This window comes from Hemiscyllium ocellatum, chromosome 14, assembly GCF_020745735.1.
Source record: "Hemiscyllium ocellatum isolate sHemOce1 chromosome 14, sHemOce1.pat.X.cur, whole genome shotgun sequence".
NCBI classification, from domain to species: Eukaryota; Metazoa; Chordata; class Chondrichthyes; order Orectolobiformes; family Hemiscylliidae; genus Hemiscyllium; species Hemiscyllium ocellatum.
This window is the reverse complement of record NC_083414.1, coordinates 58,225,047-58,248,825: the sequence shown is the minus strand read 5'-3', so window position 1 is coordinate 58,248,825 and position 23,779 is coordinate 58,225,047. Positions and strand designations below refer to the sequence as shown.

Below are 23,779 nucleotides of genomic sequence, written 5' to 3'. Positions count from 1 at the left end.
TGGATAAGGTTGAAGCTCATTTAATGAGCAGCGTGGGAAATGTTTGACAGAAATTTCAGGCAATTAATGCATAAGCTCAAAGTCATGAAGTTGAGTGTGAACATGAGTTCAAATCATTCAGACCCAAATTGCCCTGCTCTTTATTGCAAAGTATTTACATACTTTGGCTGTTGTTTCAATGCAAGATAAAAACAGCTTCAGGCTGGATAATTAACATGCTTTGGGATATTCATGATTGCTAAATTAAGCATGTGATAACAACAATGAGGGTTAGATCTTTGGTTCTCTCTCACCAGTTTTCTGACTGGGCTGTAAATTGGTCAGTAATAAGTGTCACTACTTGTTTACAAAGTCTCTGGTTTTCATCATTTTTGGATGCATGATGCAAAGAAGTGCCTTTATTTGGGTAGTAGTTTATGGGTGCAATCAACTAGGACCAGATGATTTCATACTTGTAGATTCCAGCTTCATCCTTGGCCTGTTTTCCCACTAACCTGATGTTTTCAGAAGTATGTTCCCATTGTGGTAGCGTGGGTGAAATGCACCTGGGTTTTTCAGCTTATATTTGCTACCTCATAGACCTTTCTGAAAGATGTATTGTTGAAACTGGATGTAATGCAGGTTTAACCAAGAAACAATTCCGGATGCTGGAAATCAGAAACAAAAGCAGAAATTGCTTGAACAACCGAGCAGGCCTGGCAGGATCGGTGAAGAGAAAGCAGTGTTAACTTTTTGGATCCAGTGACCCTCCTTCAGACCACCTTCAGAAGGAGAGTCAACTGGACTTGAAACGTTAACTCTGCTTTCTCTCCACAGATGCTGTCAGACCTGCTGGGTCTTCCCAGCAACTTTTGTTTGTGTTTCTGTAATTCAGATGCCGTCATACATATTGGTTCCTGAGGATAATTATCGAAATGGCTCCGCCCTGTTGATGGTTAATTTCCCTGATCTTGATGTCATTCCCCAACAGGATCTGCAGGCTTTCTGAAACTTTACCATCGTTTTCCTTTGTTACTCCTTAGTGAGTCCTGGGAAAAAGAGTGGATTTTGCACTTTTTCTGACTTCATCATCATTTCATCTATGGCACCTTGCACCATTTCAAATTTAGGTGTAAGCCACTCATTGCACTGTGCATTATCAGATAGCTGGCCTTGAATGCTATGGCTACACATATTCACAATGTAATTAACAATCTGATCACTACTGCTTGCTGTGAACCGTTGGAGCAGGTGGAATGTCGTTGCATGGAGAGTGCTAATCCTGTTGTGTCTGGATTACTTTTCAAGGGAGTGGAAGCCCTAAAGGTCCTACTGTCAGAGCACACACCATGCCATTCATTTTTCTCATCAAAACCTGTCCTGTTCAAAGCATAACATGGATTCTCAAAGTCCTCATAGATCGGTATGTTCAGGTTGGCTTCAGAGTAGTCCACTTCTTTGAGCAATCTTGCCTTCATGAAGTGGGATTTTCTGAATGGCAACCATCATGGCTGCCAGAAATGCCAAGTGCACGATCCATCTCGGCCTCTGCCAGTTTCCCTCCAGCACCGCAACAGTACTGAAAACGTGTGGTCCAGAACTTGCCAAACCCCTAGCCATGCTGTTTCAGTAAAGTTGCAATGCCAGCATCTACCCATGGAAGTAGAAAATTGCCCAGGTATGTTCTGTACATAAACATAATAGAACAAATCCAAACCAGCCAATTACCACCGCATCGGAATACTCTCAATCATCAGTAAAGTGATAGAAGGTGTCATCAACAGCGCTTTTAATCAGCGTATGGTCAACAAATAACCTGCGCAGTAATGCCCAGTTTGAGTTCTCCCAGGGCCACTCAGCTCCTGGTTCAAACATAGACAAAGGAGCTGAGTTCCAGAGGTTAGGTGAGAATGACAGCTCTTGACATCAAGGCTGCATTCAACCAAGTGTACCATCAAGGAACCCTAGCAAAACTGGAACCAATGGGTATCGGGGAAACCTCTCCAGTGGTTGGAGTTATATCTGGCACAAAGGAAGATAGTTGTTGAAATGATACTACAAAGGCCAGTATCCTGTCACCAAGGCACCTTTTATTTAAACATGGAAAGTCCTTGATACTGATCCAGCTCCTTCAGAGCCAGCTGTTAGTGTTAAGATGTCTGATGTTCTATTTCATATCTGTCAGCCAGGGCTCCCTGATTGGATCAGATGAACAGCCCCGATCGGGGAACTCATGTTCTATGATGTCCACCTGGCTGACTTCGTCACATCCCACCTCTTCTGAGTCTGAGGATATAGGCCGGTTCTTTTTCTTTGAGTTCCTGCTGGTGTGTTTTAGCACTTGGTCAGATGCCTCCAACTGTGCATATGGCAGTGTTTGACACACAGCTTGCCTCTTACACCCAGAGCGTCACAGAATAAATTCATCCTGTTCAGCAGATGACAGAGGTGTTGAGACGGCAACATCCTTTGGTGTCATCTCAGATTCTGAGGTCTCTTCAATGCCTTTTGGAGAGGGAGAACCCAGGGTTCCATCAGCTCTGAGGAGCTGGGCACATTTCGCTTCTGTGCTGTGTAGCCATTCTGCTGGAATTATCCCTGCAGTTGCATGAGGGGTGGTCCAATAAGCAAATGTGAACTGGGACAACTGGTATCTAATGTGGCTGTAGGCTGTTTCTTTAAGCCTGCCTTTAAAGTTTGGACTGCTGTTTCTGCCAGACCATTAGATGATGGATAGTATGGAACTGTCCTTATGTGTCGAATGCCACTCGACTTGAGGAAATACTCAAATTCCCTGGGGATAAGCAATGCCCTGTTATCTATGACCAACACTTCTGGAGTCCATGTATTATAGAAGATGCTCACAAGTTTTCTATCATTGTCCTTGTGTTTGATGAATGAACTCTATACACATCTGTTCACTTTGAGTGGACTAAACCACTGAGCCCACGAAAGGACCTGCGAAGTCAACGTGTAATCGAGTCCAGGGTTTACCTGGCCATTCCCACGAATGCGGGGGAGCTGTGGGCAGTAATTTATGTCCTTGTTGACATTCTAGGCATTACCCCACCAAAGCGGCTAAATCTGCATCCAGCCCTGGCCACCAGACGTAACCTCTCGCCAACATCTTCATTTTGGAAAACTTTTGATGACCCAGGTAGAGTATCTGGCGGCGACTTTTGCTTGAACCAATCACTGTTGCTCCCCATAGTAATATGGCTTCCTCCACTGTGATCTGGTCTCTCCATGACCAGAAAGGTTTCTATACTGGTTGTGATGGCCCTTTGGTTTCCCCCATCACCACCAGCTGTTTCAGTTTTGTCTGAACTGGATCTTTGTGTCCAAAGACTGGTGTTGTCAACTGGATGTGAGCCCATAAAATTTAAAACCATTTCGGATTCTCCCAGTGGTGGGGGTACCATTGGTGGTGTACCCGCCAGCGTGAGGGGGTGCAGTGCATCTGTATTCTCTACTTGACCTCCTGGTGGAAGTGTTCCAACTTCTGATTATATGCTTATAGTATTAGAGCCCTTTGCTGAATTTGGCCTGAAGCTATGGGTGGCACTGTCTTGTCCTCTTTAAGTAGACCTAGCAGGAGTTTATGGTCTGTTATTATTACAGATTATGTCCGTAAAGATATTGGTGGAATTTCCTGAATCTAAATATGATCATTAAACTTTCCTTCTCTATCTGGGCATATGTACACTCTGCATTAGCCAAAGTCCTTGATACACACTACTGGGCATTCTACTCCAATATGTCACTACTATATATTACTACATTGCTGTACTGGGAGGCATCGCTTCTCAATACTAGATCTCACCTGGGATTATGGTATGTTTATGTGTGATAGAGGATGATAGTTTTCATGGAAGTTAAGAAACAGCTATGACTTGGCTTGGCTATATGACCATTTCCAAGGCAGACCCTTTTTGGGAGCTGAAGGAAGCCAGGTTATGTATGAACTTTGTCATAATTCCCCAGCCCAACGAAAGATGTAAGCTCTGTAAGCCCTCACTTGATCACCCAACCCAGTCTTGTCAACTCCGTAGCCAGGAAGGTCACTTGGGGTGTCTGGAACACATTTAATGCATGATGCCAGAAATGTTTACCCCAACTCAAAGATGGTTTTTGTGAGCAAATTTATTCAGGATACTTACTTTTGTTGCCACTGAAATAACTTTAGAGAGATCAGTATCTAATCTCCAAGTCACCCTTTATTTCCACGTGGAAAATCTTTGACACTAATGCAGCTGCTTCAGAGCCCATCTCCAATCTAACCACTGCCGCTTAATATTCAATGGTGTTACTATCACTGAATTCTCCACTGCTAACATCCTGAGGGTTTCCATTGGTCAGAAGCTCAACTGGACTTGCCACATGAACTCAGTGGCTACAAGAGCACCTCAGAAGCTAGGACTACTTCATTGTGTAACTCACCTCCTGACTCCCCAAAGTCTGTCCAACATATATGTTGCTCAACTCGGGTGAGATGGAATACTTCCCACTTAGCTGGATGGTGCAGCTCCAACAGCACTTAAGAAGCTTGACACCATCTAGGACAATGCAGTCCACTTGTTTGGCACCACTTCCACAAGCATCCACTCCCTCCACTACCGATGCTCAGTCACAGCAATGTGTACTATCTACAAGATGTACTGCAGAAATTCACCAAAGATCCTTAGACAGTACCTTCCAAACCCATGACCACTTCTATTTACAAGGACAAGGGCATCAGATACATTGGGACACTGCCACTTCCAAGTTCTCCACCAAGTCACTCAATATCCTGACTAGGAAATATATTGTCATTCCTTCACTGTCACTGGGTCAAAATTCCCTCCCTAAGTGCATTGTTTGTCTACCTACAGCAAATGGACTGCAGCAGTTCAAGAAGGCAGCTCACCATCACTTTCTCAAGGGCACCCAGGGTACAATAAATGCTGGCCAGCCACACCCATGAGTGAACAAAAAAAAATGCAGTGTTGATTTCAGTGTGCCAGTGGTTGATTAGGCTGAGGATAATGATGAAGCATTTTTGTGCAGCTGCAGTTTGCCCACACATGGGCAAATATTTCTCTGAAGAGTGCAAAACATCAAGCCGAGCAGCGTGAAGAGCATTTTCTGTGCTGTACCAACAGAGCAATGCAGTTGATGTGCGGAATCTGCAATGTGGTTTACTATTGATAGAATACTCACACTCAGTAATGGAGACTGCAGACTGTCATTATACCAACATAGCCAAGCACGAGGGACATCTGTAACCATGAGATGCACTCCAGCAACTTGGGAAGAGTATCCTGTTACTTGAGGATATGTGTGATAGAGGATGCAAAATAGAAGGTGCAAGAAGAATTGAAAGCTGTGCCCCCTCTCCTCATCCCACTTTCCCAAGGAAGCTGAACTGTCAGTGGAGGAGTGAGAGTTCTACTTTAGTTATTTATTTATCCATTAGACATGCATGGACTGCAGCCAAGAAAGATATTTCCTGATGTTTTACCAGTAAATTCCTGTCCAGTTACTTTACTCCAACTCTTTGAAATCTTATGCAGCCCATGTGTACTCAGTCTGGTGTTGCTCGGTGCCAAAACAATGTCTGTTGAAAATGATAATAAGAATTATCTTTTAAAATCTTTTCATTGTCATTGAAATTTTAATTGCATGTAAAGTATTCCAGAACTGTCTTCAAGAGGAAGAAATTTAATCAGTGTGATGTTCTGGAGAATAAATCTGACATGACAAATAAGTAACAATACTTTAATGAAAACTGAATTTTAATATAATCGGAATAGACAGTGTAATCAGCAGAGAAATGTTCCAAACAGCACAATATTTGTAGAATTCCATTAGTGCTTCAGAATGAGTAATATCCAGACACCAACGATTGGCAATAATTTATTGCCATTTATAGTAAAACTTTACAATATGAAAGAAAATGTTTGTAAAGCGTTAGAAGCTTTATATTTTGCAGTCTGAAGTGAATGAAATGAATATTTTATCTCTGCACATGTAATGTTGTTATTATAAATTAAAATGAAATTCTGGCTTTAACTTGGCAGGAATTAAAGCCATGTGTTTGATATTACACTTCAGAAATCTTTTTTTTTCCCTCTCTCCCAACCCCTTTCCCCCCCCCCCCCCCCCCCCCACCCAAATCTCTCTTTCCACTTGCCAGGCTATTCATTATATGGAACTTATTCCAAAGGAAATGCAACCAATTGCTGGCACTGAAGGGGCCTACTATCGCCGTAAGCAACTAATGAGGCAGCTGCCAGTCTATGACCAGGATCCCTTCCAATGCCATGCTTTGTCAGAGAGTGAGGTGAAAACCATGGAAGAATTTGTCAGGAAGTACAAGAGCGAGTCGCTGGGAGTTGGAGAAGTGGCACTGCCAGGCCAGGTGGGTAGTGCCAAAGAAAAAGCTAACCAGAAGCAGAAAATCGAAGCCACGGGGCAATTTGGCAATGGCAAGATAGCAAAGGGAGAGCCTCAGCATGGTCCTGCTTCAACCAATGGAACGCCGACAAAGACCCAAGAGAAAAATGAATATGTGAGTAATTCGTGTAATTTGGCTTAAATTGAAGTCAGACATCAAAGTATGAAAGAAATAAGATACTTGTGGATGCATTTAGCTTTCATGTGTATTTTAAAACTTTTTATTCCAAAAGAAAATAGCTTCTTTTGGCACATGTGAAACCAATTATTCCAAGGTACACATCAGGAAATATTCTCGCTGCTCTTTTAGAATGATTGCGCATTTCACCACAACAACTTGGCACTTCGATTTTGTGCACTCTCGTGCAAAGGTTCAAAATGTTTTTATTGTCCTTTCTATTTTTCTATCATTCTCTAACTATTTCTTGCTCTCTTCTTCTTTCAGTTTTTCTTTTAACCTCCTTCTCATCCCTTGCTGGGCATCTTTATTTGTGCATCTGTCTTTCATCCCTTCAGTAACCTGGAGCAAGTGATTGACAAGAAGTGTGTTTTACAATCAACATTTATTTAGTCATTGAAGAAAAAGACAAGATTACAGTGTGGAAACAGGCCCTTTGGCCCAACAAGTCCACACCGACCCTCCGACTCACCCATTCCCCTACATTTACCCCTTCACCTAACACTATGGGCAATTCAGCACGGCCAATTCACCTAAGCTGCACATTTTCAGACTGTGGGAGGAAACCAGAGCACCCGGGGGAAACCCACGCAGACACGGGGAGAAAGTGCAAACTCCCCATTGACATAGACCTGAGGCTAGACTTGAACCTGGGACCCTGGTCCTGTGAGGCAGCAGTGCTAACCACTGAGCCACATGTTGAAACAGTTCAGAAAAGATTTACAAGGATGTTGCCAGGGTTGGTGGATTTGAGCTATAGGGAGAGGCTGAATAGATTTGATTAGATTACTTACCAACCCTGCGAAGAGCAACCCACCCAGACCCATTCCCCTACATTTACCCCTTCACCTAACACTACGGGCAATTTAGCATGGCCAATTCACCTAACCTGCACGTTTTTGGACTGTGGGAGGAAACCAGAGCACCCGTAGGAAACTCAAGCAGACACAGGGAGAATATGCAAACTCCACGCAGACAGTTGCCTGAGGCGGGAATTGAACCTGGGTCTCTGGCGCTGTGAGGCAGCAGTGTGAACACAGATCAGGACAAGGCAAACTTCACCAGTCTTTGATATTTGTCATTCTGCCCTCTTTCACTTTTAATACAAGTGGGGTGACCTTTGAAGTTTTTACAGTTCACCCTGGCTCAAGACCAAAGGAAAATGTTAGATCACCTGTTGTCTTCTCATGCGCCTTTCGTATTTGCATTTTATTTTCAAAATTTTCAAGAGATCCTGGATTATATACTTTCTGTGCTAGTTATTAAAGAAAGGTTCCTTTCTAGAAGACTTAAATTGAAAAGCTCTTTCTGAAAACCTACTACTATAAATTTACAATTGTGCCATTGTGATAGTTTTGAACAAGTTTCTGCTTGTCCAAAATGCCTGATTTGAATAGCATAGTTGGTGCAGCTTAATTCTAAGTCTTATGAAAGGTGAAAAACAGAGACCTATATTGTTCATTCTTTTGAGTTATTAAAGAAAAAAGTTAAATGCTACGATCTTAAGTGGCATTCTGTTTAATTATCACTTCGGCACCTCAATCCTGAAGATATGAACGGGAGTAGGTTATTTGACCACCCAGGCCTGTTTCATGTTCAGTCAGACCTTGATTGATGTGTACCTCAACTCTATTCACCTACCTCCGTTCCAAAGCTTTTGATAGCTCTACTCCACAAATCTCTTGGCTCGCCCAGCTTTTAAACCAGCTGTTAAACCTCATCAAGTTAAAGATGTATCAGCTGCCAGTTCTGCCTTGGTTTGACATCCTAGAATGGCCTGATGTAGCGGAATAGCCTACTCGCAGATTGTCCGAGAGGAGTGTATGCATCGAAGAACAATGAGCTGAATCTTACCTTTTCTTTTGGCTTAGCATCCATTTTGTCAAGTTTCATTGAGAGTTTCACTCCATTAGATCTAATGAGCTTTGCTATTTATCCAAACTGGCTTCATTAAGTACCTATCAACCCCTAAGACTTATCCAATTCTAGCCTGAATCTACCACTTGTTGTATTCTGAACAACTCATCCCTATCAGAATGGACCAACACCCTGGCACTAGTGCCACCTTTATAAGACTGCTGCACATGGAGGCAAGTTCTGTCAGTCCAGAACTACCCTGTTCCCCATGCATGGCAGATAATGGGAAATTGGTGCCTCACATTTTGGACCGGAAGTCCTGGTGGATGGAGTGGTACAGAAGAGAAATCCTATCCATCCCCAGGCAGAGGAGGCCACAACCCTACTGGCCTAGTCTGAGGTTGCCACTCAGGTCAGTGCAGTCTTGGGCATCAGTAAGAATGTAAGGAAGTCAGTGACATGCTTCATTCTGCCAGAGTAAGTGCTACAGCCTTTTTTGTGCTACTTCACACTCGCTGTATCTCCGCTCCTGCACCTACCTTGCATGAAGACTCGTGCTGTCTTATTTTAATTCTGCTATCAGTCACTCTCACCCACCCAAATCTCCCACACCTCTAACCTTCTGTGTTGCCTAATTGCTAGCTTGAGACACCTCACCGTCCTTCCCTACCTGCTCCAGCAATAATGTCTGTGCCAGTCACTTTCATCTCTCTTAATCACTCCAGGAGGAAACAGCCAACAAGAGAAGAAATAGCCAGGACAGGTGATGAGGTGCCTGGCATCGTTTCATTTCCCTTCAAGGAGTGGCTGATTGACTGTGTATCCATACCCTTGAGCTGCTATAGGAGCTGCCTTAAACAGGGACCTCCTTACTAAAAGCTGTCCCCCTTTATTTGTCAGAGACCTGCTCACAAGCTTCCTGGCTTTGTGTCTGCGCGAAATAGCAAGGCAAAACAGAATTACTGTGAGTCTCGTAGTTCTGGCAGATGAGAGAAAGTGCAAAATGCAAAGGCAAGGCAAGGAGGGATGCGGTGAGAATCCAGGTGCACTCATAGAGGATGAGCAGTAAGAGAGGACCAGCATTGCATCCTGTGGAAAATGTCCAGCAGCCATACGGCAGTCATTGGTGCTACTGCACTCTGAGGTTATGATTGAACTGCAAAAGCGTCCTCTAAGTATACTGGAAGTGTGTCCATGATGATGAAGCTGTCAACTGCCTTTAGCCAGGCTTGTGGATGTAGAGAGTGTGTGGTCACAGCACACTGGTATGGGTGTCCAAGATGAGTTGGAGTTGCCAAATACCTGCGCTCACTTCCATTCCGAGAACTCTTAGCACTAGATTCCTCATGGCGGAATGTCGAATAGGAAGCTAATGTAAGTGAGGTGAGAAATGTGGTTAATTGAGCTGACAACAAGCTTCAGACATCTTATTGCTACTTAGCAGCAATCTTGTCTTGACATCTGGAACTTTGTTGGGAAATGCATCTTGTTACTCCCAATGTTGAGATAGGTCTTGCTCAATTTCTCAGGTGATTCTCTCAGATTGCTCACTGAGGGCTCGCGTTGTTCAGGCCCCGATCAGATCCCACCTAATATGTTTTTTTAAAATTTCAGACAAAGGACACATTGCTGGTGAAATGTCACTCCCATTACCATGGGATTGAATGCTGGGGATCAATTGGGATGTTTGACACATAGCTATAGAGCTGAGAAAAGGTTGATTCTTGAGTCACAAATGTCGTTCAGTGTATGAAAATTAGATGTTATACCTCTGACAGAATAGCACAATGCTGAAAAATCTCAGCAGGCCTTAGATTATTGAGATTACCCTCAATTACTGCCGACAATAGTGCTACAATTCAGGGATGTCAGAGTGACAAAATGCACCATTAAGCCTGGCAATGTAATCTTTTATATAACTTTGCTAGGCTTCGAAGTCCATCTATTATAGTGCGATTTTCCCTCCTGGGACAGCAAACATGGCTCTTAAGATCACATAAAAAAGCCAAATCTGTCGTATTCACTGGGAAGTTGAATTTTGTAGAGACAATATAGCTGTAACTTGAAACAACCACTTGAAAGCACTTGTAATGATGAATGGAATACAAATCTGAGAATGTCCAGCTGCAAAACAGAGCCTGGCTAATATCAAGCGCTTTCTGATAAAACCTTAGAACCTGAACTCTGACCCTTGCCCTTCCTGAACCACTAATTACAGTAGAATTACCAGGGTCTGACTGAATTGAAGTCAGATGTACAGAGTTACCTTTTATGATGAGGTTAATTAATAAGAGGGGAAATGAACTGATCTTGAAAATGTGTAATAGGCAAACCTCAAATACATAACTCTGAGAAAATACCAGTGTGTTTTCAGATTGCCTGCATTCACTTGTGATGTATGACTGGTCATGGTTTCCACCAACTGTATTTAGAAGATGTTGTTTTCTTGTTGATGGAAAAGAGTCACTTATTATCTTTGCACTTACATATTTGCGAAGAAAGGGTGGGTATTCTTCTGGTGCACATTTTGCCATTCCGATGGGGTCTACAATGGGTGAGCAATCTGTGTCATCATGCAGTGCAGGAGAGGGGAGATTTTTTTCATCAGAAGTCCAAAGAAAAATAAATCACTTCCAGAAGTTGGGGGCTAATATTTTGAAACCTCCCATTTTGAATTGAAATGTATTATCCTCAAGTAATAGTTCAACCTTTCTCTCATGTTTGGAGGTTTTCCTACTCCACAGGCCATTTCATTTTAGATTCTAAAGTGATTAGCAATCTTATTATGTTGGAAATTGTAACCATGTGTAAAAATGTGAGCCATAATTAGGAGAGTTCATGGATGCCCCAATCCTAATTGAAACTAGTTATGGTTCAAATTATGAGCTGAATGATGTATTGCAGATCTCAGTTCTGTCTGGTGCACAGTGAGGGCCACAAGTGATGACTTTTTGCGACACACATCGTAGCCGGACTAGAATGTGATGGATGGCAGATACTCATCATGTTTAGAAGCCTGTTAGTACAGGTAAAGATATTTGTTGAGGAGAGGGAGAGAATAAAAGTGTGTAAATTGATCTCTGGCTATGCTTGAAATTACATTCCTTGCCTGGTGGCTAGCTGATTACATTCAACACAAAGAGCTCACTGTTAACTTCCAAAATTCTTTTGCCTTTTTAGAAAAGTTTAAGGTTTTTTTTTAATATTGTCCTGTTTACCACCTTCCACAAACAATGTGACATCTCATCCCAAGGAATGCACAGACCTTTTATAAATTCACATCTAATATTTCAGTTGGTACAAGGCTGACTTGATAATCTGAAGCCATCAAGGCACTAATAGGGGCACTGTATTTTCTAGTTTCCATTCTTTGTTGAACTATTATACAAATGCTTTAAGATTCTGGTAGATGTGACAGCTTCTATGCTGCTATAAAAGTATGGTGCTGTGTTGCTGTGCTGGGCAGTGTTCCTCCCTTTATCCAACACCATCAAACAGAGTGATGGGCCACTTATCATGTTATAGATTAGAGAATACTGCTGTATATACATTAGCCCATGTGTAAAGGTTTAAAGTCACAAATTATGTTATATTCAAGAAGCCTGTAAATGTTCTATACATTCAAGCTGTGTCTGGGAACAGTGAATTTGATGTAAAAATAATTTAAATTTTGTGCATATTTTCTGAATTCCTAAATTCAACAATGATGAGGAGCTCATGGGATTCTATTTGCTAAGACCACAGTTGCAGTTACCTCAGCTGCTTCTGTTTCTTCCTCAAGCCAACTGGGCCAGGCTCCCCCAGTGACTTTCAACCAACATTTTTCTCTGACTTCTGGTTCGCTTTTATTTCTTCCACTAGCACAAACCAAACTTATCCTTGAAGTGGGACTCACATTCTGATGCATTGAGCAGTCACTTTCTTTTCCTGAATCCCATGTTAGCTGACATTGTTGACAGTTTTCTCTCTTCAGGTTCTGTTCTTCCCTCATTCAAATTTACTATGATCTCTCTTTTCCTTAAAACCTCCAACTTTAATCCCTCCATTTTTGCAAAGTACACAACCATCCAATCTCCAAGTTTTCTTTCCTGATCAAAATCCTTGGATATGCTATTTCCCCCAAATCCACATACATCTTGCCCTGAACTCCATGCTTGAATTCTTTCCACTCAATTTCTCCCCTTGCCACAATAATCTCAACTACACCTTTCAAAGTCACCAAGTAATGCTCTGTGCAACTGTGACAACAGTAATCAATCCATCATCTTTGGTTACCACCACAAACTTCATTCCACACTAGGGCAAATTTCCATCCCTAATAACTGCCTGTGACTAAGCCAGACTGTGTGCATCCACCATGTCATATTTGGTCCTATGATGTACTTCTGGTCACACCATCACTGAGACCATCCATTTCCATCTCTGCAACATTGGTCAAATCCATAACACCTCAGTGTAACTGCTGTTGAAAACCTTGACCGTGCCTTTTCTATTGCCTAAACATTTCCTACCTTGCATAAGCTTGAGCTCATCCAAAGCTCTGCTCCCAATGTCTTTACTTGAGCCACATCCCATTCCCCAATTAACCCAGTCCTTGCTAACCCTACAGTGGCATCTGGTTAATCAACACCTCATTTTCAAATGCTAACACTTGTTTTCAAATCCCTCCAAAGCTTCATCCCTCCCTAACTCTCTGTAACCTCATACATTCTTCTGAGAAAGCTCGGCTTCTCCAATTCTAGCCTTTTGAGCATCCTCCATTTTAATCGTCCCCATCATGAGTGAATGAAACTTCAGTTGCAAAGATTCTGGGCTTAGAAGTTTCCTCCCAAAACTTTGCTGCTGCACAATCTCTGCATCCTCCGTTATGGACGTGGCTTGGTGCCAAATGTTGTTTAATAACTCCTGTGATTTGTTGGTGCAGCAAAGATGTTATAAAAATATAAGCTATTGTTCTAACTGTCCCACTATGTCAGCACTGTCTTATCAATACCATAATGACAGTTGGAGTCCTCTTTTGACTTCTAGGATCCTGAATGGCATGCCCCCGCCCCCCCCCCCCCCCCATCCACCCATCCCTATTGTACTGAAGTCAAGGATCATCGCACAGTCCTTTTTATTTTATCTGGTATTCAAAACCATGCAAGTCATCACCTTTGCCTTTTCTCCACATGAATATTATGTAATACTTTTAACTCTGCAAATTGTTTTTTTCAATGTGACAGAGCTGCTTTTGCTTTGTATTTTTCACCTTCAGGAATTCTCTCCAGACAGAGCTCAATTGTGCAAGGTTCAGTTTTTTCTGCTAGAAACATTACAGAATTTATTCGAGCCAGAGTGCCAAACCTTCATAGTTTCTCCAAATGCCTTCTTAATGTCCAACAGCTGAATTTTTTTTCGCGATAAACATCTAAGGATTGAGCCTTCCTTCTCAACTTGCAGGTTTCCCCGGAAGGTGAAATGAGAACACTTGTCATGCCCAAATGCTAGTGTGTTAGGGAGAGGCATTAGCATTATGGTGTTGTCGTTCTGCTCTTGAGTGCTTTATGCAGCATGGGTCCAAATCCTGCCAAGGCGGTTATTCCAATATGGTTTTTAAAATAAATCTGGCCTAATGGCAAACATGTAACCCATTGTCGATTGTTGTAAAAAGTCCATCTGGTTCACTAATGCCCTTTACTGAAGAAACCTGCCAACCTTAGCTGGTCTGATCCCTGACCTAAAACAATGTGGTCAATTCTTAACTGCCCTTTAAAATGGCCCTTGCAAGCCACACAGTTTGTGGGGCAGTTAGGGATGGGCAATAAATGCTTGCCAAACCAGGATCACCTATCACCTATGCATGAATATAAGGAAATATTTATCAGAAGATATTTTTGTACATGTCTTGAGATGATCTGAAAATGAATATAGTTGTTATCCTGGTGAGCAATTCTGTTTCAAGGCATTGTTGGTCAGCAGATTGCTGAAAACTAAGTCACAAGTTCTTGTTGTGACAATCTCTGACATTCTTTTGTGATAAACATTGGAGGAGAGAAAAATATGGTGCATATTGTAGACAATAGAACAGGACAGGTAGTTTAGAAGATCTTAGGCTAACAATAAGCAAAGGTTCAATGACCTCTTTCTGTGTTATAAACCTCTGCAGTTCTACATTTAATGTCATTATTTTACTCCCCCTTCCTGCCATATGTCTGTTTCTGTGCTGCATGATGATTATACAAGTTCACCAAGTACACATCATTAACGTGATGATGTGTCCACTTTTGCTATTTAAGGGATTATTATGGCTGATGATGCTGGAACTGTCATGGCTAGGAATTTCCTCATAGCACTCCTCACCTCATAAATGTAGTTAGCTTAGTAATAGGAATCCTACAGTTTAATGATACAGAATGCTGCTGGTCTGAAAATCTAATATAATCATGTCTGGCCTTTTTTGCTGACTCAAATAATGTTCTTGGGACCCACAAGTTGTCAGACACTCAACACAGTTAAGATAGGTAAGATTGATTCCTTTATAGTAACCATGCCCTACTGAGTATAGAGTCACAGAGAGGTACAGCATGGAAACAGACCCTTCGGTCCAACCTGTCCACACCAACCAGATATCCCAACCCAATCTAGTCCCACCTGCCAGCACCTGGCCTATATCCCTTCAAAACCTTCCTATTCATATACCCATCCAAATGCCTCTTAAATATTGCACTTGAACCAGCCTCCACCACTTCCTCTGGCAGCTCATTCCATACACGTACCACCCTCTGCGTGAAAAAGTTGCCCCTTAGGTCTCTTTTATGTCTTTCTCCTCTCACCCAAACCTATGCCCTCTAGTTCTTGACTCCCCGATCTCAGGGAAAAGACTTTGTCTATTTATCCTATCCATGCCCTTCATAATCTTGTAAACCTCTGTAAGGTCACCCCTCAGCCTCCAACACTCCAGGGAAATCAGCCCCAGCCTGTTCAGCCTCTCCCTATAGCTCAAATCCTCCAACCCTGGCAACATCCTTGTAAATTTTTTCTGAATCTTTTCAAGTTTCACAACATCTTTCTGATAGGAAGGAGACCAGAATTGCACGCAATATTCCAACAGTGGCCTAACCAATGTCCTGTACAGCCGCAACATGACCTCCCAACTCCTGTACTCAGTACTCTGACCAATAAAGGAAAGCATACCAAACTCCTTCTTCACTGTCCTATCTACCTGTGACTCCACTTTCAAGGAGCTCTGAACCTGCACTCCAAGATCTCTTTGTTCAGCAGCACTCCCTAGGACCTTACCATTAAGTGTATAAGTCCTGCTAAGATTTGCTTTCCCAAAATGCAGCACTTCACATTTATCTGAATTAGACTCCATCTGCCACTTCTCAGCCCATTGGCCCATCTGATCCAGATCCTTTTGTAATCTGACATAACCCCATTCGCTGTCCACTACACCTTCAATTTTGGTGTAATCTGCAAACTTACTAACTGTACCTCTTATGCTCGCATCCAAATCATTTATGCAAATGACGACAAATGTAGAGGACCAGTATTGTACGCCTACTGGTCGCAGAAATGCTGACAGTTTAATTTTCATTTGAATGTTGTCCTGTTAAAATCTTTCTGATTTCAGATGTTGCATCACATGTTCATTGAAAATTAAAAATTATCACCATATGTTAATAGTATGTGACGTTTCTGTCTCTTTGATCCAGTTCAGTAGATGCCAACTGTTGCCAGTTTCTGACATTAATGCATTATTTAATCAGTAGAACCTGTGCAAGACAGGACAGATGGAAAATTAAAATGTTCTGTCTTGATTTGATCAAGGATTTTGATAATGCTGAAAGCTATTATGTTTGCAGGCAAGGGAAAGATTAGGGACAGTTATGGTGAAAATGTATTTACAAGACTTTGAGTCAAAGATTCCTCCATTTCCTGACTGTTTTATTGTCACTTTGTAGCATGAATACAGTTCTAAACATACATTGGTTTCTAAGGTGTTGAAGCCATTTGTTTCTGATAGTATCTGAGGAGTATTAAAGGAAATATGAATGTAAGTGTGGAATGTAGATACATTTTATCATTTCAAGGTACCATTTATGTATAGATGGGACAGATTTCTCACTGCCAAGTAGTATTTGATACTTTTTTTTCCCTTTATTCATTCATTGTATGAAGGCAGCGCTGGCTAGGCCAGCATTTATTGCCCAGAGGGCAGTTTAAGAGTCTACCATATTGCTGCAGCTGGAGTCAGATGTAGATCAAATCAGGTAAGGATTCTTCCAACAACTGATTCATGGTCATCATTAGACTCGTAATTCAGATTTTTTTTTCGCCACTGAGTTCAGATGCCACTATCTGCTCTGGTGAGATTTGAACCATGGTCCCCAGGACATGGCCAGGGTGTCTGAATTATTAGTCCAGTGACAATGCCATCAGACCTTGCCTGCCAAGTACACAAGGAAGAGTATTAAACAACATATTGAAGAGATTTTCTTTCTCCCCTTCCTCCTATCGCAATCTTTTTGTCCAAAGCTTTGTGTTTCTGGGTTGGATTGGCAGATTCCAAAGACCGTCAGTGAAACATCACAAAGTGCAGATGTAATAAATTGGCTGCTTCTACGTTTTTCTCCCATCTTATTTCGCCCTTCCTTTCACTGAGACAGTCCAACTTCTCTGCCCTGCGTTGACCGTCTCTTGGCATTATTTGTGAAAGAGCTGGAAATTTTCTGTGTACTGCCCAATTGTTCTCTCACAACCAAAGTAGTTAAACTGTTCATTTGTTTCACCACTTTTCAGTTCTCTGTTTTACTTATGTTTTTGTTCTCGCCTGGTCTCTCACTCTCTCATCTCCCACCCCCACCTTTGTCTTCCTCTCTCTGTACATTAGTCAGTGGCCATTTTTACAGACAGCGAAATCCAGAACTCACCAAGCGGTGAGGCACACATTGGCAGCTGGAAACCACCTGTAGGCCTCAATAATTTATAAAGTAAATCTCTGGTACAGTAATATATCTCATCTCACTTGATGATTGCAACAGAAGTGGTGGTAGCAAAACCAAGACTTTTTGTTAACTCTGAAGTAATTATGTGGCTGTCTGCAATTGAGTGAATGGTAAAATATGCAAAAGAAGTATAGTCTGTTTGGGGGGGCAGGGGGCTTGTGGTAATCATTCACAGACTCCTTTCTTCACAATCCAGACCGATAAAACAATGTGGCATTCTCAGTTTGGGGAATGTGAGTAGGGAATCAGTCCAATTTTCATTGCTGTAGTTGTAAATTAATCCGGTAAAGCTTTAACTAATTTATTCTTGAAGGTGATGCACTTTTGTAAAGTTTTTACCCTGAAATGTGCAAAAGCATGCTTCAGTCAAACGCACAACTGCCATTTATGGTCCTGGCTATGCAGGGAATGTTGCCACATTGGCATTCCACAACCAAGAGGATAGGTCTACATTTGGGAATTTCACTCTGCAGTGTAAACAGGGTGGGTTCCGCAGCAGATTCAGCCTGGACAAGCAGTGCCACTTGCTGTAGAACTAGCCCTATGTAACACCAAATTGCTATTGATGGACAAATTTCGGAGAGGACGACTGCTAAACAGGTTAGTGAGCATTACCTCATATTCCACAGTTGACCTGTGATTCAGGAGTTAATTTTAAATTTACCCCTTACATTAGGAAATTGGGAGGAGCTGACCACTGAGGAGGCGGGCTCCTGTTGAGCCTGAAGCAGATGATGCAGAAACTCTAGGCCTGTAAACTTGGCTTTAAGAGACTTGTAGGAGATGTCGAGTCAACAGAAGAACATGAAGCAGAGGTTCCAGAGATTGCAAACAGAATTAAGCAAAGGATGGAGGAAGCCATCCAGATTCTGTCTATTATCATGTCTCTGGCATGTGAGCACTTAGTTGTCTTTGAGATCATGTCTTGGAGACCCAGATCTGCGGCACATGCATTTGGACCTGTAATCCATTGTGCTGGCATGGGTGCAGCTTCACTAGACAAGAAGGGGATAAGGCACCTAAATATCACTTCAGGTGCCCCTTTTCTTGATGGATGTGCCACACCACACTCACATGCAAAAGAAGCATAAAGAATGGATGTTTTATTCCAGCATACTCAAAAGGTTACATTACCTTTCTAATTCTCCTCTTCCAATCCCACAGTGTCTCCCACAGGTGAGGCCAAGGAGGATGCACCAGCAGACTTGGATTCCTCTAATCCCCAGCTCACCGGGCAACCAGCCAAAGTCACCTTGGTCAACAGGGTACAGCAGTCAGCAGCTGCCTTCACCTTAGCTGTGGGTGTTGAGAAAGCATCAGGGGTATTGGTGTGAAAAGAAAGCTTAAGACATTATTAAGGCACAGTGGTGACACAGGCCTGAACATATATAAATTTCACTTGAAAATGCATATTTAATCACAGTTGTCAAATATGTTGCTTTTTATTACGTTGCCAGTTTCCACAGTGTTGTTGTGCCTTTCAGGCTTTGCATTTAATTCCCTCTCAATTGGTGGCTACAGTTCTATGGATGCACCATTTATTGTGCCATAGTAAAGTAGCAGTAGCATCTGTGAGCATCTTGCCATGTATAGGATTGAACATTGGGCATTATTTATGGAGTTGCAGCCTGGGAATGCATATGTCATCCTATCAGGTAGTGTTCACTGCAATGTCATCCCTCTGAGGCTGCTGCGTAACGTTGTCCAGATGGTGCCCACATGATTGTCAATCTACCAAGTCTCAGTCGCTGCTTCTATTGTCACTGTTCCATCCCCTGACTACCCTAAAATTTAATCCTAAGGACTCCACCAAGGACATCACCAACCCATTCTTTAGGACCATTTATCCACTACACTGCCTGTCGAGAAGATCCTTTTATTGCCCAGTCACAGGAAACACCACATTTGTGAAGAAATTACCCTTCCTCCCTTGACAGGGGGCACTGTGCCTCTCATCCTCACACAGTCTGCTTCACTTAGCCTGCTCCATGCTCTCAGCCATTTTGATTGCCCCCATCCAATCTCAATCAATACCTCTTCGAGGAACACTCCACACAGGGGACAAAGCAATGGCTATTCACTCCAAATTCCAGCAAGTACAATGCCTCACCTGTGGTATACCGCTTGTATGCAGCCAAGGATTAGAAGGCATGGCCTGATTATATACGGAGAATTTAATTATGAAAGGTAGCTTAATTCTGGTGAACAGGCCTTTTCACTGAACATGCATGACATCCAAATGCTTACAAAATGGTTTCCCACGCTTACTGCTGGTAAACTGAACCGTTCAAGTTCAGAGAACTTAATTCTCAACTTTCATCTTACTACTGGGAAAGTTTATTTATGACTCTGACACAATTAAGATTCCTATTCCTGCTCCCGGGAGCATCATTGTGGTTTTGCTAGGGGCAACTTCATACCTTGTTATTAAACTCGGTTTTGTTGATGTAAGTGTTTACTTGAGTTATTATAACACTGTCACTCATGAGTTGGGTTTCTCTACTTTGTTTCAGCATTGTGAGCTTTGCAAGCAGCCAGTTAGCAACGAGAACCCCGTGGTGTATGGGGAGCGAGCAGGGTATGACAGGCTCTGGCACCCAGCGTGCTTTTTGTGTAGCTGGTGCAGAGAACCTCTGGTGGATCTCATCTACTTTTGGAAGAGTGGGAAGCTCCTGTGCGGTCGCCATTTCTGTGAGAGTGAGAAGTACCGCTGTGTTGCCTGTGATGAGGTGGGTTTTTTGTAATTGGAAACATTGGTATCCTGCATGCCTGTGGCATGCAGAAAAGCATAAGCATGTCCCTTTCTTAAGTCCTTGCCTAGAAAAAATTTGGTCACACAACATAGTCTTTCATGTTGGCTTATGCCTGCAAATTAAACTGTACAAGTGGACCACTGCCACTGCTGTAGTGATACACTGTTGAATGGGTCCAAATGAAACAGATATCGCCTCCTGTGATCTTCATTCTGCAACTCTGGATTTTGCAAAATAAAGCGATGCCCAGGGCAACTATCCACATGTAAAGCTACTGCTGCAACAGTACAGTCGGTCCTGAATAACACAACTACAGCTTCAGAAAGTTTCTGCACTTCTGATGGACTTGGCAGAACGGTAAGCTGGTCAGAGATGTACAAGTTCACCAGCAGAGCAAAGAACCTGAAGGAAGTATTTTTTCCCCCACTCTACTTGCTCAACAAGGCTCCTGGCTGAGAGAGATAGATAACCACTTTATTGAAAAATCACTATAATGGCAGATGCCAAGTTGTGGTGATTTTACAAATGAAAAGAAGTAATCATAATTATTTACATAGATATAGACAATCATTTAAATAAAAATAAAGTTTAATGCAATAAAGAGATTGCACAATGAGAATCGTTAAGTATGTACATAATTATAATAATTCACAAACTGTTGCTCTCCTTGATCTCTAGAATAAAACTGAAAGATCTATTGCATTCTTCATCTTGTTCAAATGGCCATAGATTGTACATTGTCATACTGATTTCATTCAATTTTTTACATCATACAATGGAGAGCATATCTCATTTCAATAAAACTGTAGGTTATAGAGGATTCAGCATAACATTTCAGTTTCTTTGCTTTGAGTGTGCATCATGTATCTCTTTATTGGGGTGTTAATACATGTCCACATCCTTCTACCTAAAAACAAGGGGTCCATAGGACCCAGATCTTCATTACTCCTTGTGGTCTTGAGTGCAGGGTGATTTGTAGCAGCTATTTGCCATCTGGCATAAAAGTTCTCCTTTATAAAGGGCCCTTTATGATCTTCATTATTGGCTGCCGAGATTTTCCACACAATATTGCTGTCAGAAAAACCATCAGTAGCATTGATCTTCAAACTAACGCACGGTTTTGAATATATCATGTAAGACATCAGGATCAGTGGCTCTATCTAAGTTTAACAATCATGCCCAGAGATGACACCAAAACATGAATCTGTTCCTCACGTACAGATTTGTGAACAGTGATCCGCACTCTAGCTGTTAACCTGGCCATGCTTCAATGGAAATCTGTACAAAGGCTAATTTTACACACAATTATGATATTTACTTTCAAATGTAGAATTAGGTTTTATTATCACCTGTACTCAAATACAGGGATACAGGAGTACAGTGAAAACGTTCCATTTTGCCATTCACGGCTCCACCTTCTGTAAACGCAAAATCTTCAGCAGAAAATGGCAACATAAAGAAATAAGTTAAAAGTTCAACATTACAGTTCTTTTTGGTATAAAATAGTAAATAAAAAATAAAGTTAAAAGTTCCAAATTATAGTCATTCTTTAGTCTTAGGCCTGCAGTCACTCCAACCTGGGCTTTCCCCATGAGGGTTTGATCTTGTGAACTTAATGGTTATATTTATAAAAGTAACATATTCCATAGGCCTTGGATTGGCATTTAGCATCAACACCATATACAACCCAGTGGAGTGCATCTGTCTGGAAGGGGATGTTGTAAGTAGTAACCAAATTTATGGGTCCAGTTTTTGAGTTTGATAAGACTTTGGTCATGAAATTATGCATTTAGCTGGGTTGATAGCATATGCTAAGTCAGAAGATTGTGAGTTCAAGTACTCCAGTCATACATTTTTATAGTGCTATTGGAGTGTTGCGTGGTTTAATGTAGTTCATTTAAGTGATGGTCCCAATTGGTACACAAGTATCTGGAATAGGGCTTATGGAGATCTAAATGAGAACTGCTTTGAGGAAATAAAATCCTGTATTGAACGCAATCTTTCTTTGTTACAGTTGATTTTCTCAGAGGACTACGTAGAAAGTGAAGGACTGACATGGCACAAGAAACATTTCTGCTGCCTGGAATGTGAGCAGCCACTGTTGGGAAAGTCCTATGAGCTGGAGCAATCCAAGCTGTCCTGCGCATCCTGTTACAAAAGCACCAAGAAAATATGATGGGCTTTCCCTGGAACACTGATCCATGTTGTGTTTTCATATGCAGTACACATTAAAGCTAAGAAAGTTTAGTCAGCTAAAAGCATAGGAAGCAGATCTAACTATGATACCGTAACCAGTTTCTATGAGTGAAGCAGTTCCACAGAGTGGGCATTTTTTTGTTTTATTTATTGTCACTGTATTTTGTAAATGCATGTTACAAAATACAATGAAAAGTGTTGTATAGTGTCACCACTCTCTGACGCCATCTTACAACATAGACACATAAACCAGCATATCGAATATAAAGGCAGAAAAATAAAGGATCCTTTAAAATCTCTACAAGATTCATTTTAAGACCATGGTGAGGTTTGTGTTATTAATTGATTATTTTGCAATGCCCCTCTGAGCGAAACAGTTTACCACCCATAGAAATGACCCTTTTTTAATATAAAATGCTCAATGGATGTAGGTTTGCTCACTGAGCTGGAAGTTTCATTTGGAGGCTCACTGATGATGTTACCTTGTATGGTGACGAAACATCTGAAACTGAACCTTCCAGCTCAGCGAGCAAATCTACAGCCAGAGCCTCAACCTGAGCTACAAATCTTCTCAAAACTCGATAAAATGCTCAATCTCAGCTACATACCACCCTGACTGCTTGAAAAGAAATACTTTGATATAAATAGTTGTTAGATGTAGGTTTACATTTGTAAAAGTGACGATATTCAGCTGTAGATCACTGCTGGATAGATGACAGAAAATATTGAAAGAAATTGTTTGGATTAAGCATGCAATGGGTGTTGATATACTGAACTCCTCTCCCACTTGTAAGTCTCTGGGAAACCAATGGTATCTCTTCTCTCCCAATTAGATTGGAAAAGAAGGATATGGATGTGAAGTGTTTAGTACCACTATATGGCTATCTTTTATCATTCAAATTTCAAGACCTTCACTCTTCAGAACCTGTCAATCTAAGGCTGCAAGATTTTATACTGGTTGAGGATAAAAACATTGCAATCTCATTTGTACAGCCCCTTTATCCAATATTGTGGAGGGATTCTGCTAGATTCCTTTCAATGTTTATATATTTAGAATTAAAAAAAACAACCTGAGGGCATGGCATGAAATGGCTCATGGAAAATTTAGTCTGGAATCTACTGAACGGACATTCCTGTGGGGGGAGTTTGAGCTAAAATTAAACTGCTGTTGGCATTCAATGTATACAGCTGTGTATTATTGTAAAGGTGAAATCCTTTCAGATGATCACTAACAAAATATCAGCACTTGGAATTGCATCCATGGTATTTTGCAGTTTAATTTAAACAAAGTTAAAAATCACACAACACCAGGTTATGGTCCAACAGGTTTAATTGGAAGCACACTAGCTTTCAGAGCGATGCTCCTTCATCAGGTGATTATGGAGCCCTCC

General features: G+C 41.7%; 1 protein-coding gene across 2 annotated transcripts in view; it reads left to right on the top strand.

Moving 5' to 3' along the window:
- Positions 1–23,571, top strand: part of lmcd1 (LIM and cysteine-rich domains 1) — a 67,181-nt gene extending 43,610 nt beyond the window's left edge. For both annotated transcript variants that reach the window (XM_060835727.1, XM_060835729.1), the window contains exons 4-6: positions 6,155–6,529; positions 19,953–20,168; positions 22,207–23,571. In XM_060835727.1, coding sequence (XP_060691710.1) covers positions 6,155–6,529; positions 19,953–20,168; positions 22,207–22,368 — 753 coding nt within the window. In that variant the 3' untranslated portion in view covers positions 22,369–23,571. The remainder of the gene's footprint in view (positions 1–6,154; positions 6,530–19,952; positions 20,169–22,206) is intronic.
- The last annotated feature ends 208 nt before the right edge of the window (positions 23,572–23,779 follow it).